Below are 21,313 nucleotides of genomic sequence, written 5' to 3' on the forward strand. Positions count from 1 at the left end.
TACGTCTCATAACAAGAAGACACGTGGAGGAGGAGTTGCCTGTAGGCTACATGATGTTTCTTGTGTTATTACATCAAAATAAACAGTGGTGGAAAAAATACTCACACATTTCTTACTTAAATAAGGTCTCAATACTCTATAGAAATACTCTGTTACAAGTAAAAAATTTACTTGAGTAAAAGTATAAAAGTATTGGCAATTAGTAACTATAACCTTTTAAAATAATTGAAGTGGCAATATTTGCTTCTGAGATGTAGTGGAGTAAAAGTAAAAATCAAACCTCGGACGGACGGACGGACGGACAGACAGACAGACAGACAGACAGACAGACAGACATACGGGACAGATAAAACCTGTTCATTCTGAACTGAAATGGCCATATATGGACATGGGACACACATTTTGCTTTTTGAAAAAGCCTATTCATTCTGGACTGATATTCTGGACGTACGGGACAGAAAAAACCTGTTCATTCTGGCCTGGAGTGACCATATATGGACATGAGGTGACATACATTGTGTTTTTGAAAAACCCTGTTCATTCTGGACTGAGATCACCATATATGGACATTAAACACACATTTTGTTTTTGAAAAAAACTGTTCATTCTGGACTCAAATGACCATATATGGGCGTGGGACACACAAAGCCACTCATAGGAAGCTGTTTTCACCGCTTCAAAAATATTAGAAATTGGAAATACTCAATTGAGTAAAGTACAAATACCTCAAAGCTGTACTTAATTACAGTATTTAAGTAAATATACTTAGAATTACTTTACACCACTGCCCACAACGTAAGCGACGTTAATATTTGGTTAACTTTGTAGCCTGCTACCAGCAGCACTGCACTGCCTGAAAGCAATAGATTGTGTTTGTAGGCTAGATCTGATCAGTTGTTTTTGGAAGGCGAGTAGGCCTACTACAGAGTATACTCATCCAGTTCCAACCTCCGCTTGCCTTTTGCATCACACTGTGCTGGCTACTGGTGACGTGGGAGCTGTCCCAGGAATCATGGTGCTGAAGCTGCAGCACAATGATCACAGATCATTCCATTCACCGTCCGTCCGAGAATCGTGTCTGAATTTAACTGATGGGTGGATTATTGAAACGCATATGTGTAGCTATACTTCCTGAACATGGAAAATAATCGATATTTGAGGACTACTAAACATGTAAGAGACGTAATTGTCAACAACGTGGCTGCAGCCCAGCTTGGAATCTATCAGAGAACCTGAGAACGGAGACTAATAGCCCATAATATGGATCGTATGGAAATTGGTGTGGCTGTCCAGGTAAGAAGGTTTAACACCATCAACAGATTTCAGTGTAAAGGGCATTGACAGCAACAAGACAAGAGCACCAGATTAAAATCGAGTTTTCATAGATTTCTTTTTTTCTCTCTCTCTCTCTTTTTCTTTTTAAAGCTTGAGCATGCACTGGTACAGAGGCTACTGTTTTATGACTGGGAGCAGATATGATTGTTTCAGCATTGGATGAGAGATGACAAACCAGATAGTCTAATCTATTCTAAATAGATTGTGCATGCCTACACTATTAGAAAGGATGACAGACATTAATGTGCGAGCCTCGGACATTTGAGTGAACAAGACAATTTAGACTATAGCCTACTTGAATGCACGTCCCTCTGATTGTAAATCTAACATTTTCATTTTCCCTTTTTAGCAAATAATGTAGCCTATTGAACTTAATGGCTTCCGACACTTGTTTGCATCGATGGGAATTGTATTGTCTTTGGATCCACTTTCTTGTGGGAAGAAATTAAAAGGCAACATTAACTGAAAAGAAGAATACGCAGAGAGAACAACAATATACAAACAAATATCGCAGGATTAAAGCCATCGAATAAGTGCCTGCTCATGGCAGCAGGGGCACATGGTGTTTGCAATCAGCATCACTGAACGGTGCTGTGAATTCCGGAGACGGACTGATGTTGCGCAGCCAGGGCATGCTGAAGAGCCGCTGTTGCGTCCTGCTCAGTGACCTGAGGGTGCTGCTTCTCGGGCCACCGGCGGCACCTGCCACACCGCTGCCTCCACTGACCCCCATGAGCGGACAAACCACGGAGAGCCATGAGGGGGTCGGCAGCGACACGGTCCCCGACAATAACAACACGTTAGTGCGGGGCCATCAGCAGCAGCAGCAGCACCCAGGTGGTGACTGGACTTCTCCACCTGCAGGAGGAGCTGCTACAGAGCGACCGGTGGCGCGCTGGGTGGATGCGGCAGAGCTGTCAGCAGCCCTGCGCGGCTGCAGCAGCTCCTCCGATGAGTGCTCGAAGCAGGGGAAACTGGAAGAAAGGTTCTCCATCACCAGCTACTCTGAGAGTGGCTTCAGGACGCCTACGTGTAGGATCTGCTTCCAGGGCCCCGAGCATGTAAGTCAATGAAAAGGGGGAGGTCTCGTTGTCACCATCATGTCATGGGATCTCTCATTGGCAAGTGGTCCCTCTAAAAGAGAGGACAATACTTATGTTTATATAGGTCTTTATATGCCTGACTTCCCCTGATATCAGGCATGCTTTTACAGCATGATCCACTGGTGAGGTTTATTTTCAGGACATATAGAGTAAAAAGTGCCCAATCCCAATTCCTTGTTAGTAAGATCACACAGTGGCCTGGGAGTCTGCTCAGCAAGGCTCACGCTGCATCATGCTCTCATCAGTTGGTGAGGCATGAAAAGACAGTGGGGCATAATGAAATGAAAGACCTTGTCCACCTTGTTGACAAGTGTGGAGCATGAACAGTGATGCCACAGCAACTCATTAGACCCATAAACTGAGTATATGAATACAATTCACATATAGTTTACAATTACATGCATTTTTAATCAAAATAATGTGTCTTTACTCTGTTGATCGCACACCGCCTTAACAGTAGAAATGAATGAATGAATGTGAACGGAGCAGGAATTCCGTAGAGAACTGGAGATTAATTCATTAGTCACCTTTTTATTTATTTTATTAGTCACAGTGTTTGTCTCTGCCTGTGAGACTATTGATGATTAATATTATGTTACACTTCATGAATCAATTGAAAGGATGGTAAATCTAAAGAAAAGCCTGACAGAAGACACTGTAGTAAAGGTGTGCTGCCATTAAATTGTAATATAGCAGCAGCAATTTTGATTTGCCATATCAGTCACTGTTCAGCTGAACCTTTGTGATCACATTTTAAATATGCCACAGTGGGTTATTTATAGAAAAATATATCTAGAAGTCTATGAGAAAAATGCAGAAGAATATAATCACAGTGTAACACAATGAATTCTTATAGGCTACTTACTGTATGTATACAGCTGCACAGTTGTAAATGGTGCATTTATATAGCGCTTTATTCCAAAGCACTTTACATAGATTGTGCATTAAATTCACCCATTCACAAACACATTCATACGGTGGAGGAAATCATGGAAGGCACCAACCAGCACATCGGGAGCAATTAGGGGTTCAGCGGTTATACATCTCTATTGAGAAACATTGCTATTCAGAAGATTGACTTCCATTATTCTAAATGGAGGTGTCACCTAAACCTAACCTAAACCCTAACCCTAACCTCAGTGGGGGTATTTCTGAATAGAGGTCTGCCCCCGGGCTGCTCAAGGACACTTCAACACTAACTCTGGGGGAGGAGATCAAACTGGGGTTCTCCATCCGATCGCTCTACCGGCCACTCTACCCCTGAGCCACTGCCGTTGTCTACCTAGATTTAAATTACCTGACTTTTCAGATTCAGCATGCTGTCAAAGCCATACAAACAAGATAGACAGCAGACGCTGCAATGCATACAAACATAAACAGCCTCAGAAAATTGCAGTATTTCCCATGGCTTTCAGACATTTCAGCTCCTCTTTGTATAAGCACTTTATTTTATGCCATTGTTTCATTATGCAAGTCCTTATCTATCGCCATCCTTCCTTCTCCTATCGCCTCTGTTGTTGGTTTGGGTAAAGTCCAGATATAGATCTGCTGAGGTGTAAATGGGCACAGGAGCAGGCAGCTCTATTCTAAAAGAGAAATGAGTGGACAATGTGTGTGACTGTGTGATACAGGCAGCAGGAGACATTAGTTATCCTCTGTTCTTCCTTAGCCTCTGGGATGTCGACCAAGGCAGCCAGTATCTGATCTGACAATCCACCTTCAAAACACTTCCGTTTTCCGAGGCTGCAACAGTCAAGATAATGTGTGGAAGTTCAGAGAGGGGCATATTTTCAGTTAAGTAGCCTGCTAAAGTAGAATATATGACACAGGAAATTATTGGGAAGCAGTTTATGATTTATTATAGACTCGTCTAGTGGTCTCTAGTAGATATTTGAGAGGTACCCTATCTTGCTAATCTTAGTGAATAAATCTTGGTGTTTTTCAGCATTGCTGCACAATAAAATCCAGCATGTTAAAGTGAGTCTTAAGGGTCCATTTTACACTTTCAGAGTTAAATAAGCATTCTAGATTTTACTGTGTGTAATTGAGTTGTCCTGTGTGATTCACAGCTTTAGTCGCAATTGTTGTTTCAAGTCAGAACACTACTTTTAGAGTTAAGAAATAGTCTCAGATACAGTAAATAATGAACCATTGAGCAAGTTTCAGATGAAGTGTCAGTTTGACATTTCAAGGTAAAGACCTTTAATAAATGAATGTCTGCTTTTACCTCGGTGCTATGGCTTATTCATCTCGTTTCCATATACTGTGACCTTGAGCCCTTTTAAAGGCTTTTACTATCAGCGATGTTCAACAAAAGCCGAACAAGAGGCAATTACAAAAGGATTTGCACTTCTACAGGAGAGCCAGATCAAACCACACTTAAAATGATTCACCAGGGTCTCTGACAGACCTTTGTCCTTTTGCTCTATTCAGAATACTCTCGGGCTCAATCTGCTCTAGACTTCTTCACTCAGAGATCCACCATGGAACACCTCCCCTGCCTTATCTTTCTCTGATCGTACAGATCAGCAGATAATAATAATACGGTATCCCATGCCCTTGAAGTAGGCTTATATCAAAGTGAAGCCATGCAATATTTCCCCTGTCAGAGGGATCGTCTTCTGGAGTGTCATGCACTATTACATTGAAGTGCCCTTTGGGGCAGATGCTTGCACTATCTCATCCTCACTTGAGCTGCATGTCAAGCATGTGCGACTCCCTGCTACTTAGAAAAGACTGGCTTTCACTCCTAAATCATAACACAGATAATGCACTCCCACAGTTCATTTGTCAGGGGGACAATGAGAGCCCTTGAGGGGCTGAGTTAGCATCATTCTTTCTCTGAGCCCCCACAGCACTGAAGCACTATGCTTTATGCATTCTGTAACACATACAATGTCTCCTCAGACATTTCTTGGGGAATGGCATATAAACAAGTTATGTAAGGGAATGAAATATTTTGCCCCCTGTGCCAAAATCTATTGGCAGGAACGATGAAGTCATAAACATTACATCAAAAAACCTTTTATTGCTCTTCTATTCAATTACTCTTTATTGGGGCCATTAACTATTAACCACAATGGTTCTAGCAGAATAAGCAATGAAGACATTCTGCTGGCATAATTATGTTTTATGAGTGGTCATTATAGGTAAATAAATCTGAAATTACACGTGGCCCTTCAATTCTATTCGGTATTGATGATACCATATTGCATATTCTTAAAAGAAAAAATGTTTTTATCCAGAAACTCATTATTGGACGCAATAAAACAATTTCACTTGTTTGGTTTCTTGGTGAGCAAGTTGTTATCTCACTATGTCCTCCTCGCCTATATTTAATGGAGTTCACTTTCCTTGATTTTCCACCCTTAGAAAATGAAAAACCTATTGACTCAGACGCGGTTCAGGTTTTATAAGAACTAAATTAAGTGCACCAGGCTGTCTGTGGAGGAGAAGTGATATGACACAGAGGAGTATAATCATACTACCCAAACCACCATGAATCTGGTTATTAATACAATATACTATTTAACAGTGTAAAATTTCAAATATTCACAGCTTGTATTTTTTGGTTTGTTATCAGTGCATGTGAGGGTGTGTGTGAGATAAAAACGCCACATTTGATACAAGGTTCTGCTCCTCTGTTGCTTATGAGTGGATCCGGGTTTCAACTCTTGGCTGTGATCAGCCGTGTCACAGCGAGTAGCTCGAGTCCCACTGGACATGGCAGAACTGTTCTGATGCTCCTGCCAACACACTCCCACCATGGCCATCTGCAGATGAGCCTTTTCTCCTTTACTGCTCCCTTCAACCCCCCCCCCCCCCCCCCCCCCCCCCTTCGCTGTGACCAGGGTGCTGCTCCTTCTGTCAGATGTGTCAGGACAATGATGGCGAGGAGACGTTATTTGGACCCTCGCTGTTTTTTGCTCGTTCTCCACAAAATGTCTGCAGTGCTGTATTCGTAGTAGATATTCAGGTTCAGGTTCAGGTTCAGGTTTATTGTCACACGCATATCCATACAGGTACAGACATACAATGAAATGCTTGTGCCAGGAGCTCTCTCAGCCTTATTACACACAAAAACAACAACCCAACAACAAGACAACAACAAGTCACCCAAGACAACCCAAAAACAACAAAAACCATACAGTGTAACAGTGTACAGTTTAAAAACTGCGTACAGTGCACATGACTACCTACGTCTCGCTTTCATCTCTTCGTTAAGCAACCTGATTGCTTGAGCATAAAAACTATTACTGAAACGAGTGGTGTGCGATGAGATGCTCTGGTAACGTTTTTTGGATGGGAGGAGATAGAACAGGGAATGGGCGGGATGACTGCTGTCCTTTAAGATGTTCTCTGTCTTTTTCTTACAGCGTGTGTTATAGATTGTGTGTAGCTGTGGTAATTCTGTGCCAATGATTTTGGCAGCTTTCTTCACAGTCCTCTGTAACTGTTTACTGTCTTGAACAGTCAAGTTACCAAACCACACTGTGATGCATCCTGTCAAAACACTTTCTATGGTACAGCGATAGAAATTTACAAGAGCCTTGGTGCTCAGGCCAAATCTCCTGAGGCGCCTCAGAAAGTACAGTCGCTGCTGCGCTTTCTTAAGGATACCTTTGCTGTTTAGGGACCATGTGAGTGAGTTTGTTAATATATAGTAGATATAGTATGGCAGTGTGTGTGAATTCTGGATGAGCAATGCCCCAGGTTAGAGGGTAAGAGAGTCTTTCTGCAGTGGAGAATTAAACTTCATATCTTTGCAAGGCCAGGGAGTTGATTGGATGGTTCCATGTACATTTCTTAAACTGTAGGTCAGAAACCCAAAATGGGTCGAGTGCCTATATTTTGTGGACCCCGATGACAAGAGTAGTAATATATTTTAATGAGCTTTGCGCCCAGGGCAAGAGAATACATTTGTCATATTGTTGTCCAACAAAGGTTTTTTTTTAAATCCCAGGCTTTTTAGATGGCAGAGAAGAAACTAATTTGAGAGTCTCTTGTGCAGTAAGTCTTTGATGGTAGCTGCTTAAATTTAGCTACGTCAAATCACTAGAAAGAAGTGCTTGGTTTTCTGTTAAGAACAACCAAGTGAAGGGTCATCAGACACTCGTATTTACATTTGTATTATCCTTAAGTGATATTGGATAGAGTAACTTACAGAAAGAGGAAGAGTGGAATAATGTACCTGTTAGATCCTGTTCATGTGACCACAAGAAATAAGCTAATCAGTGCATGTGATGGAAGAATGCAGGGAGTAAGTAGACATGATTTAAGGGGCCAGATGGCGGAATGGAGACAAGCCAAATGTGAAAGATTTAAGTAATATTTATAATAATTCAAACTATAAAATCAAGTGTCAAAGTACATAACCATGGTCAGTACAACAACGTCATCCCAATATTTTCAATCAATACACTGTTCAGCAATATACAACCAGTTTTCATCTTTGTTTCAGTGAACAGAAGCTTCAGTGACTAATCCCTGCCGTTCTTAACCCAGCCAGTAATCATTCATTATGACTGCCAACTAGGTGGAATATATGAGACTTCCAGGCTGCCATGTGTTGACAGACTGGCTTTCTCTTGTAACATGATGGTGAAATGTTTGCATGTGTGCATTCTAGCTAGGAAAGCTACTGTATCTGACATGCATGGGATTGGCAATTTATTGTAAGCATGTTCTCACTTTAATACTCAATATTACATTATTATTATTGCCTGTCGCAGGTTTTTCTGTACAGCTAAAGTTAAACTCACCCTCCCTCTCCAACTGATCATCCACTGATTTCTATGCCTTTTCTCGAATTTTAGTAACCAGCTTATTCTGTGGTGTACAGTTCAATGTCATGAAATGGCAGAGACTGAATGACAGTTTCATTCAGTGCATTATTTTTTGTGGTATAGTATTTGTGATAAAAAAATAAAAATCTAAGTAACTTTTGCAATATTGTAAATCAAACATCAAACAAGACATTTAAATTCTAAGTAACTAATGAGACCCTGGATGGGGATCCAAATGCATGGCACTGGATGGGGAAACCATCAGGGTAAATTGACTATAATCAAATTGTGTCTTAGGAATGCTACAAAAAACAAAAAAATATTATTGAACTCAAGTCTCTACTCTACTCTACTCAAGTGAGTAATCAATAGAAAAAAAATCATTTTGGGGGTGAACTACTCCTTTAAGAACCAGAGGGTTCTGAAATGTATCATTACAAACCAAAAAAACGATATTGAGAACAGACGTGTCTGTCTAGGAGTCATATGACCTCTCAGCATTAGATTACTGACTCTTATTCCTACAGGGGGAGCTACTGAGCCCATGTCGGTGCAGTGGATCAGTACGCTGCACGCATCACCCCTGCCTCATCAAATGGATCAGCGAGAGAGGTTCCTGGGCCTGTGAGCTGTGCTACTACAAATACCAGGTCATCGCCATCAGCACTAAGAACCCACTACAGGTGAGATGTTAGGGGAAAGATTAAGTGCCGTTGTCTTGCAGAGGGTCCAAATTTAGGGGAATCTATTTGTGGAATGAGGCAAGATTTCAGTGTAATTTACAATACTGGTGTGTTAGAAATATGCAAAGTTAGGAGTTTTAGAGGTTCTTGGCACCAAAGACAGGAAAATTAAAATTAAATAAAAACTAGAATATGAGTGCCAAAACACACATTTGTCACAAATCATCTCTGTTGAATTATTCACAACATTGTTTTTCATCGGGAGCTCATGGAACAATATGTTCAGTATTATAACCCCCCTTGTAAGCACAACTCTCGCCCTGCCCTGATTATAAGCCAAATTGTCAGTTCTTTGGTCTGTGTTGTGTATTTAGAAGACCATCAAGGTGCTCCTAAGAGTTTTCCTCTAATTAAGGATAGAGATTATTCAGCTGAATGCTGTGCTTAGCGAACAAAATTACCCCTGGCATTGTAACACCACAAGTTCTGAAGTTTAAGTACAATACATGCGTACATTGAATGCATAGTGTGGTTCACATTAAATGACCAGAAGATAATATGGGGTCCTCCCTATGTTCCCCAGGTTCTATGTTCCCCACTTCCCCCCCAAAAAGGTTCTATGTTCCCCAGGTTCTATGTTCCCCACCCACAGATGTCCCTAGTGCTACCTGTCCCACTAGTATTCGTAATTTCTCCCCATTGTTGTGTTTTGAGTTGTTATTGATAATTAGAAATGAATGTTTCCTGCATTTTTGGATGAGTGGGGAACATAGAACCTTTTTTAAGTTGAGTGGGAGAAGTACACAGAAGTACACAATAAATCAAGAAGTTCTACCACGTAGATTCAACAGCTGCATCTTTTATCAGTGGTCATACAGTATCTGATGAAGCAGTGCATGTTGTCACAAGTAATAAATCGTCATTGTCAGGCAGAAACCTTGTATCTCCAAGTCTCAAATGTGTATGCTTTTTCGTAAAGTAAAGCCCATCTTCATCATACAAGACTGTCGCACAAAACTAGTGAAAATAGCACATCTACAAGCACACAGTGTTGTGTGCTTGTAGATCGGCTATTTTCACTAGTTTAAATCATTTTTTAAAATGATAACAAAACAAACGGTTTTGGACACACAAGGTTTCCACACGACAACGACCATATAACAGTCTGTCTGTGTCTCTCCATCCCAGTGGCAGGCCATCTCCCTGACGGTGATAGAGAAAGTGCAGATTGCGGCGGCCATCTTGGGTTCCCTCTTCCTGATGGCCAGTATCTCTTGGTTGGTGTGGTCGTCCTTCAGCCCCTCAGCCCGTTGGCAGCGCCAGGACCTGCTCTTCCAGATCTGCTATGGCATGTACGGCTTCATGGACATCGTCTGCATCGGTGAGTGAGACAACAACACTAATAGTGTAAAAATGAATAACTATTTTAACCCATGAAAAATACCCAAAGAATTCGCTTAATCTTAATGGTTTTCTGAAAAAAACGTATGTTTCTTTATCTGTGGTGCTCAAAGTTTTTAATGTCAAGGACCCCTAGAATTATATGTATTTGACCGTGGACCCCCATATCAAAATATTTCCCCCCCCCCAGAAGAAAAGATTTGAGTTAAAAGTTTTCACTTAAGAAGATTATATAGTCAAAGATTTGCAAAAATGTTCACGGTTTAAAAAAATATAGCAGATCTACAAGCTCATAGCACGGCACTCGGTGCTGCGCTATGAGCTTGTATATCTGCTATTTCTGAATAGCCAAAGTATAAAAAATGATGGTTAAAGTGGTTATGTGTAACAGATGCGTTCCTGGTCTTAATTAAGACTAGTCCTTGTCCGTTCGAACATATGTGCTCCAAATGATGTGCAGTTTGGCTTATGGGGTGTGCACAGTATATGAGGGTTTGAATCTAGGAGTCTCGGAAGTACTGTTGGAGAACCCAGACGTATCAGTGATGTCAGTCGTCTCCAAATTTGGGCACTATTTCAGCATGCGGCTGTTACCATGGCAGCGGTATCAGTGATGTCAGTCGTCTCCAAATTTGGGCACTATTTCAGCATGCGGCTGTTACCATGGCAGCGGTATCAGTGATGTCAGTCGTCTCCAAATTTGGGCACTATTTCAGCATGCGGCTGTTACCATGGCGGCGGTATCAGTGATGTCAGTCGTCTCCAAATTTGGGCACTATTTCAGCATGCGGCTGTTACCATGGCGGCGGTATCAGTGATGTCAGTCATCTCCAAATTTGGGCACTATTTCAGCATGCGGCTGTTACCATGGCGGCGGTATCAGTGATGTCAGTCATCTCCAAATTTGGGCACTGTTTCAGCATGCAGATACCGGTATTACCATGGCGGTGACGCATGCGCAGTACAGGCTGCGGTATCAGTGATGTCAGTTTTCCCCAAATTTGGGCACTGTTTAGTAGCAGTGATGTCAGCATTTGTGTATATCAGAAAGGATTGAAAAATGATGATCCCCTCATGCAATCGAAGTACAATATCATAACAGTCACCAGAACCAAGGATGTGTGAATCAAACATGCTTAATGTGGAGTGTGAAGTGGATTGGGGGGGGAATACCTCTTTAAGTACTTTCATATCATTAACTGAATTGTTTTCATTTAGATACATAGAGCAAGCAACAACATTAAGCACCAAAATAGCAGTCCTACACAAGCTTTCAAGATCAGTGTACTTTGGGATAGTCTCAGAGAAGAAAGAAAATCTAAGGCATTTACACCCATCACAGTGTTCAGGAGTTGTGTGGGTGTCCTAGGGCTTTAAACTTGTAGAAATCTTGTAGCATAAATCCATCCCATCGTGGATGTTCTCCTCTTGAGCCTGTGGCTGGTTGATGGCATCACACACTGAAAAATCCCCACCTGCCACTGCAATAGACAGCGGGAAAAGAGGAAGAGGAGATTGATTGTCTCCGGTTCGGTAGTGGGGATTGACTCTGGAGTACTTTATAGAGATTAACATTTCACCTGGCAGATTTTAGTGAGAAAATAGCTGACTTCCCCCTATCAGTGAACAGAGTAGGAGACAAACAAATACTTCTGGAGGGGAGGTAGGATTTCTTGTCATCAGAGTCTGTAAATACAGGGAGCAGAAGTTATTAGCTGCCTATCATCTACTTGGCATACTATTCTTACTTTTAGTCTCTGCATATCTTAAACCTAGTGCACCTCTTTCTAGGATGAAATTAAAGACAGAAGTATTAAGATAGTTCACCCAAAAGAATCGATTACTCACCCAGTGTAGACTTAAATTCATGGATATTTTTGAAGCGGTGAAAGCCGGTTCCAAGGAGTGGCTTTGTCTGTCCCGTACATGTTTTTTTTTTAGGATTCCCATAGATTCTCAAGGAGTGGCTTTGTCTGTCCCGTACATGTCCCGTGCATGCAGAATTGAGGATTGGTCAAGCTTCACATGACAATTTGGCCCGCCAGACAAAATCTTTCATTCAGAATTCATAAAAGTATAGAACTAAAGAACATAGAAAGTAGAACACAGAATGTATAGATCTAGAACACAGATTTCATAGCTCTAGAACACATAGAATAAAAATGCACTGCTTCACTTCGAACCAAGGTTTGATTTTTTTGTTTTTGTCACATTCCTAAGTCATTAATTTGATGACCAGCAGTGGTTCCCTAGTTTAGTTTAGTTTAGTTTATTAGCACATTATTATAAGAAATAGAATAGAACAATACATATTGAGTATACAAAATACTGCGCAAGGAGAGGAAGAAGCCAAAAGGCTTATTTAGAATCATTTCCTTAATGAAAGAGGTCATTCATTTAACAAATACAAGTTCACTAGGAACAAATACAATATACAAGCTATGTCAGAGCAGCTGTGCAATAAAGAAGTAAAGTAAGTAAATGGCGACACAAAGCGACTCCTTTGTTCCCTATGGGGACAAAAGACTCTCCTCATATTATTGGCTTAGGAATGTGACAAAAACAAAAGAATATCCATGAATTCAAATCTGCATGGGGTGTGTGTTGATTTGGGGGTGAACTACTCCTTTAATGCAACATTTTGACCTCAGCAGAAGTAGAATAGAAAAGAATAGAATAAAATAGAGAACCCCAAATGTCCCTTCACAATAACCTACTGTAATGTGACAAAATCAGGCAGTGCAATCAAACGACCCAGCATCTCTTGTTACAGATTGATTTTCCAGCATACCGAGTTCAATGAGGACAAATCAATAAGCAATTTTGAACTCTGACAAGACATTATTGAACAAAACCATGGAACTAATACTTCATCTTTATAAACCCAAGACCTGGATTTGTCATGTATCACAGTGCATGTCACAAGCTGTACCATATCTAACAGTTTTGCATGAAATGGGAGAATGTATCTGAGGAGTTATGGTCTGGTTACCTCCTCAAGGGTTAGCTTTGTTGCTCTGCCTCTCCCTCGGCTGGTGCCAACTGTAAGCCTCACCTTCATTCTCTGCCTTATCACAGTCACACGGCACACTGCTGCAGCGATATATCACCCTGCGGTATCATTAACACTGCTGCCAGATAGAGGCGTTGTCTAATTGATGTTCTGATGCCCACAGCGCTAATCGTCCACGAGGGGCCCTCCGTGTTCCGCATTTTCCATCGCTGGCAGGCCGTCAACCAGCAGTGGAAGGTTCTGAACTATGACAAGTCAATGGACAGTGAAGATACCAAGGACACTACCATGGAAAGGACTCTGTCTCCATCCGGCGAGGGCCATCAAACCGGGGTAGGGGTTTCCATATCCACCTCCTCCCTTATGGTAGTAGCCTCCACAACACCGGGGTCCACCGCTACAACACTGGTGACGGCCGCAGCGGCACTGAGCACACATGCCGACTCCGGCGTCGATATGGCAGTGCCAGACCAGCATTGTCCCTACAACATCCTCCACCTCCTCAGCCACTTGAGACAGCCGGAGGCCCGCGGTCAGCCCAATGGCGGCACGCGCGAGCTGGTCATGAGAGTCACCACAGTCTGAGGATTCAGTTGAGGCCTTATATCCTGTGTGGAGGAGGTGGAGATTGATATTAAACTGGGTGACAGTTAAAACGGCCTTGTCCTAACTGCACTGGATTAATATGATGTTCTTGTTTGTTTCAAATGCATCTCGGATACGTGGACTCAATAAAAAATGAAATTTGTTTGATTTTCAGAATTGGTTGGTAATGTTTTTCTGTATTTTTTAATGTTGATGATATATGTTGAGATTTTTAATTAGGAGTTCTGTAAATGTCAAATAGCAACAATGATACTAATGATAATATGATACTTATTTTGAAAATAAGTGTCCTCTCACATTATCATCAGCAGTTGATTGACTTAATACATGTTCTGAAGTACAGCTGTCTTCAGTGAATAGTTAATAGCTAATTTGGCTTAGTTATCATCATCACTAGGTCCCACACCTTTACCAGTGTCGAGTCTCCTCATCCCATAGTGGCAAAAAAACAGAAATGCTCTTTGATAGCATACTTGTTCAGAATGCATGATTCATGTCTGTGAATGGTCTTAGTTGTCATCATGAGGGACAGTAAACTTCAGAAGCTTGTGGGACGCAAGAAACACTGTGATAAACATGCAGACACTAGTAGGTTCATTCAACTTAAACAGAATAATGCTATGATTGTATTGGCTAGCACTTTCTATACACTGTGTGCTCATTAACCACATTAACCCTAGGAATGTTGTGAAAAGTGAACACTGAAAATAGCTGATCTATAAGCTGATCTATAAGCTCTTAGGGCAAAGAGATTTGGTGTAAAGGGAAAAAGGTGGGAGCCGAGTATAGAGCCCTGGGGGACCCCGTCAACTAAATATACCGTACAGTATATAAGGGTGTTAAGCTTTTTCCAAAAGCATTTTTGGGGCTGCGATAATCCGTTGTAAGCAAACCTGAAAAACACAATCACTGTGCTCATAACCTTTTGAGAAAAGGCTCTCCGCAACCCATTTCCAAAATGCATTCGACAGATAATCATCACAAAGTATAAAGCTCATAAATGTATACATCAAAAGCATGATCTGCATTAACCAAAGTTATGTTGCAGCTCAACCTTTTCAGATACTGTAATTATGCTTCATCAGCTACGTACACTTGTATGCCCTTGGTTTATTTGTTGTACAACAGCAGTTCTTCTAAAATAAGCCACACTGTGGCCAAGTCTGATCGATATAACATGGTGCTGACAACATCGATTTAACCAGCTGAACATTGAATTATATTTGAATTATCAAAGCATATAGCATGGTGCTCCGTGACAGTTCAAAGAGCATAATTTGGCCCAAGTGTTGCTTCTCTCTGAATTTCGCATTCATTTAATCTACACAGATCTAGTATCCGCAAAGGTTCAGGTACTGTAGCTCAGTGATTTTCTGCTGAATTATTCAAGTCATGAAGTGCTGATATTGATGGGTGGGAGCTACTGTACAACACCGACTCAGGCAGCCGGGAGGTTGTTGAGAGTTCACCATGAATACATTTACATCCTTTCTATATTCACTCCCTGACTAGCTTTGATAAGCCCCAAATCAAAGGTGAGTGAGTGAGTGAGTGAGTGAGTGTGTGTGTGTGTGTGTGTGTGTGTGTGTGTGTGTGTGTGTGTGTGTGTGTGTGTGTGTGTGTGTGTGTGTGTGTGTGTGTGTGTGCGTGCGTGTGTGTGTGTGTGTGTGTGTGTGTGTGTGTGTGTGTGTGTGTGTTTGTGTGTGTGTGTGTGTGTGTGTGTGTGTGGGGGGGGGGGTGGGGGGGGGGGGGGTAAATAAACCTTATGGGAATTCATTAATTGAATGTCATCCTTAAGGGTTAATATGCTATTTTTTTATTTGGGGGAAAGAATGATATTTGTGTCTTTGAAAATCATTTTGTTTGTAGAACAGGGTGAAGAAGTCTTCATTTTTTGCGACCATCAGGTTCGCAAGTTACTATGAAAAGCTCCACCGGCTGTCAGTCAGTCTGTCCGTCACGTAACGTCACACTTGCCCCTACTCATATCTCCGCCACCGTTGCCCCTATCCATGCCACACACACACACACACACATTCCTTGGCTGCCAAACCACAACCTCCACCCCTCATTTCTCACATGGCCCTCTTCTAGCGCCACCATGAGGCCGATTCTTACAAAAAGAAATTGGACACTGCTCCTACAGATTTTGCTCTAAAATCACGCAAAGCGGTACACAGTAAAGTCACGTCATCAACATGGATCTGTCCCATTTCCCATATTCCCTCCTGATTGGCTACGATTACCTTCTAAAGTTTGTGTATGCGACCTGAGAGCTTATGATATATGGAGGTGGGGGGGGTCTATGGATTCCAGACAGATGCGCTTATCTCCATATATGGAATTCCAAATGCACAGTTGGGTGCCTTGTGGCAAAAATTAAAGGTGGCTAAAAAAATTGCCTGAATAAAATGATATTACATTATATATATGATATATATTATATTAATTGTACAATATGTAAGTACATTCATGGTGGGGAAGATAGCTTAGAACCCTACCAGAGTACTGAGCAGTATATGTACCAAGCGTGGAACCGGTAGGATAACTGGTTTGCTAGAACACTTGCCCCGAAGGCCAGTGGCACTCCATGGGTCCCTTTGGCAATTATAATAAGGATATATATATATATACAGTCGCAAATTCCAGCCCCCCTCCACTGAAATATTTGCCAGGAGCCACCACTGCGTCTAATCCCTCCTATGTCCTTTGAAATCATAATGCTTCTAAAATTAGCAGCATTTCACCTCAAGCTGCATTATAAGCCAGATTTTTTGTACAGCATACTGACCATATCAACACACAATATCAGTTTGGCAAGATAATAGGAAGGGCTTTCCGTCAACCACCGTATAAATTAAATTGTACAAACACATTCACTAGCTGCAACTAAACTGGAAAGGAGAATCTTCTCAAGTTCCCCACATCTTTGTGGTGGGATGAAATGACAGCCATTATGTAGCACAGAAGCATCATCGGTCAAACACAATAGAGGAGAAATTGTAGATGAAGCATAAACTCTCCCATAACACCTTGTACCAGTGATTTAACAGTACAAATCACTGGTACAAGGTCAACTAAAAGGAGATCCTAGAAAGCCGAGGCTTATTTCCACAGGAACCACACTTAAACTTTAAGTATCTCATATAACATTGAAAGACAGACGGATAGAACATAGTACTTTATCTAGGATAACATCAAATGCAATGGGTGTATTTGAGACCTTTCATTATAAGGAAAAGTTATTCCATATTCAAACTGCATTTGGACTAATGTGTTGGCCCTATAGGACCTTTTTCAAGTCAGAGTAAGGCTCACGGTCCACGGATAAGGTATAACAACATGTTATGTTGGTGTATGTGACCCAGGAGCATGCATGCATAACCAGGTGAAGTTAGCCAGCCACATAGTGTTGCTGTTTGGTAAAAAAGGGAGGGGATGATCTTATTATGTCATTAAAGCGGTCTATTTCAATTGGGCCTTTTGACTCCAAACCAAAAATACACAGGGAAGACATATTTGCATACCGGTATTATAACCACACCTGGGGGTCTATAGAGTAATGTTAACTCAATAGATACATACAAACAGAAAAACAAACTAAAACTGTTTTGCTATACATTCTTTATTTTTGTAGCCCACATGGTATAAGTAGCACCTCAGTAGCGTCACCTTCAATTTATTTTTTTGAAGTGATAGGTGTCATGATGAATAGAAAAAGAGGCTTGTAATTATTGTCAATACACAGAAAAATAAAGGTGCCAACTGGAACCGAAATGTTTCTTCAGAGTGATGCCATAGATTAAGAACGACTTTTGGTTCCAGAAAGAACCTTTTAGTTGAAGGTTCACTAAAAAAACATTCATTTAAATGGTTCTATAATGAACTCAGTAACCGTTATTTGTGTGTGTGAAGAAAAAGAGTCATCTGAATGGATCTCAGCATTCTGTTTTTGCAGCTTGCATTCCCCTCTGGTGGCTTATTTAGGCACTGCTAAGAAATACATGTAATTCAACAACTACAATCTCCCTGTCAAACAGTGGACAGTGCAGTACATTTACTCAAGTCCTGTACTTAAGTACAATTTTGAGGTACTTTTACTTTACTTCAGTATTCCCTTTTTTTGAATACTTTGTACTTCTACTCTAAAACTACTACTAAAACTCTGAGTCAAATATTGTACTTTTCACTCAGTTATTTCACAGTTAGTTACTTTGCAGATTTAGATTAATACAAAACTTGCATTTTATATTGTGGTATTGCTACTTTTTCTTAAGAAATGAATCGTACTTCCACCACGTTCGGCAACCAAATGTAACCAATATTCATCCAGTTCCATCTCAAAATGTGTTTGTTTACTCATTAAATATAGGCCTATGTGTATAACAATATAAGTTGTTATAGGCTATAACAACATATGTTGTTTTTTGTAAAGCAATGATTAAGGTGAACTTTTGATTTGCTGATTTGATAGAAGTTGGAGTGCCACAGGCCTATTTCTCCCATAATGATAATTTGTAATTTCTGTGGACACCATTACAAATACTGGATTAGAAGTTTTCACAGCCCACCCCCACCCAATCCCTCTGACTCTACCAAATCACTTCTCTACCTGTCTATCTCCTTTGCCAAATGGCAATGGTGATATTTTAAAATGTAGCCTAATTTGTCAGGTGGTCCTGATTATGTCAATAGAGACTATAATAGAAGCTTGAAGCTTACAATGAGAAACAGAAAAGACAACCTCACACATTTTAACCACATCTTAGCAGAATATAACCATTCTACAAACTCCCAAGTAACTCGTCGCGATATGACACGTTGTGAGCTTGTAGAGCTTTTCATCCACCCCATAATAGGGACTCGAGGGTTCAAGTGGTTTGCTTTCAAAGAAGCCTGGACGATTCTAATTCGGATTCTTCCTTTCACTCAACACACAAACAACACTGGAAGATGTTCTACAAAACAGCTGCTGCAGCTGTACTCTGAGATCCGGTCAATGGCAGCATCACTCTGCTCTTCTAATGGAGCCCCTGATGAGTGGCTTCCTGAGTGCACTTCCTTTGAACATTGATAAACACTCAACCTTATACACAAATACTTTTAGAGTTGATAGTAGCCTACTACAGCAGTGGCTCTCAAACCAGTGGTCCGGGGACCACCAGTGGTCCGGGGACCACCAGTGGTCCTTGATGGGGTTCCAGGTGGTCCCCATGCAGCTAAATGGAGAGAAATTTCAGTGTGAACAGACAATAAAGTAATATATCATATCATATCAAGTCTATATAATTAGAGAATGTAGAAGAATTGTTCATTTTGATCAACCTTATGTTGCTTTTTCCCCATTTTATTAACTTGATTCATTTTTGTTTGTATTGTTATTATAATTTGTTTTGTGTTTATTGTTGTCAGTAATTTTAACAGTTTCAGAAGGAAGGTTCCACCTAAATAAAAAAGCAACAAACGAAGAAAAGCCTTCATTTATTTTGTTATAAAGCTTACAGTACCTTTGTATTCTTATCTCTGTTTGAAATTGATGCCAATTAGTGCTTAAAAGACCTGCATTCAGACCTAGTACATTCTACAGTACAAAAACAGTAGGCTAAGGCTATAGGCCTGCAGAATGGGAGTTTTCCCCTCAAATGACCTGCTGAGTCATCCATAAGATCTTTGAATAATGTTTTTACAACAGCAAATCTGAACTTGAAGTTAAACGAGGCATATATAGTTTCAATCACTAGGACAATTGAATGACCTCACTGCTGTTGCTGCGGCAGACACCTGGCTGTTACTGATGTATTGAAAACATGACATGATAAAATCAAAGCTCTAGGTCACCTGTAAATAATAGTCTAACTATGGTGCCTGCAAGGAAGAACGCCCCTTTCAACACAAAGCTGCAACTAAGTATGAATTTAATCCAAACAGGAGGCATGTGCACCACTCATGACAGCATTTCAAGCTAAACATATAGAGGGCTTACATTGAGTATAGTCTGGCTAACATTGACAAAATGTGTAGCCTATATTTTGTAACATTATTGAATAGCCAAGCGCATACCATATCTCGTGAATAAAGCCATTTTGGAACAGTTGTTGAGGTTTATGTGGCTGATGTTGATGCTTGGCCCTTTAAGTAGATGTGTCCAGTCAGTGGCAGAGAGTTAATATTGCATTACAATCGGTTTAACCCGAGTTCATGGCTATTTGAAAGGGGAAAGGGCTTTTGTGAGCTCGTAGCTCACAAAATCTGCATGATGATGGATTGTGAGTTTGCAGATGTGCTATTTTCAAAGATTTTAACAACACAAATCTTGTATGGGGCTCCCTGGCTCAACATCCTTTCAGATGGGGGTCTGTATATGGATTCTTTTAGTGTGGTATGTGGCCGATGTGGCCTCCATATACAGTATGGGTATTCCCATATGAAGTCCTGTTAGATATGGGCTTATAATATTGATGACATCAGGGAACTCCATATATGGGCATACAAGGGATTCTGTTAGTGTGACATCATAGTGAAGCCAGAGCGTGATGTCCGAGCAGCAAACTCTTTCTGTTAAAAGGATCCCTGGCTAATACGACAAATATGCCTTAATATATATATACATTATAATTGTCCTCTATAACTACAATGTAAAACACCTTAAATATTTTATTTCTTCTGGAAATAGAATCTTTCACTCAATATGATGTCAGAGCGACAATTTAACAAACCCATAGAACCACAGTGTCAGGTGTGACAGAGATACATACATATAGGCCTACATAGGCCTACATACAGACAGACAAGCTGTGACCGTTCACGTATACTTATCTGCGACCTACAGTCGCAATTAATAATTTGGGTGTCCTTGACATGAAAAGGTTTGAGAACCACTGTATAGACAAAATAATCATATTTAAACTGTGGACCCCCTCCCCAACAAGCACTTGGAATAGGCCTATAGAGTTTAGGCGTTACATTTAGTTTAATGCAGTTCCACGGTCAAATATTGTGGAAAATAGCTGAGAGGGGAGGGGGCGGTCACACACAGGCTGTGTTATCTTCACACACACAAGCGCGCACGCACACACGCACGCACGCACGCACGCACGCACGCACGCACGCACGCACACACACACACACACACACACACACACACACACACACACACACACACACACAAACACAGCGCAGCACAGCAGTATAAGGTTATTTACAAAGTTACAGAGAAGAAAAAGATAAAAACAAAAAACAAGAACAGAGTACAGTAAGTACAGTAAGAGCAAGGTACAACAGAAAAGGGAATGAATAATATATATACATAAAGTGTCCTAAAGCACGACTATCAATATAATACAGTGCCCAAATCAAAGTGACCATAACAGTCAATGCTAGTTAGTG

General features: G+C 40.9%; 1 protein-coding gene across 1 annotated transcript; it reads left to right on the forward strand.

The window, feature by feature from the left end:
• Window positions 1–1,949: 1,949 nt before the first annotated feature.
• LOC308307395 (E3 ubiquitin-protein ligase MARCHF4-like) lies at window positions 1,950–13,906 on the forward strand (the record flags this gene model as incomplete). The annotated part of the gene is made up of 4 exons (XM_080752648.1): window positions 1,950–2,396; window positions 8,752–8,907; window positions 10,096–10,288; window positions 13,485–13,906. The coding sequence occupies 4 exons, from the start codon at window positions 1,950–1,952 to the stop codon at window positions 13,904–13,906; spliced, it is 1,218 nt and encodes a 405-aa protein (XP_080608774.1).
• Between the last annotated feature and the right edge of the window lie 7,407 nt (window positions 13,907–21,313).

The sequence above is a fragment of the Nannobrachium achirus genome (genome assembly GCF_963921795.1).
Source record: "Nannobrachium achirus genome assembly, chromosome: 22".
In the NCBI taxonomy this organism is placed as follows: domain Eukaryota; kingdom Metazoa; phylum Chordata; class Actinopteri; order Myctophiformes; family Myctophidae; genus Nannobrachium; species Nannobrachium achirus.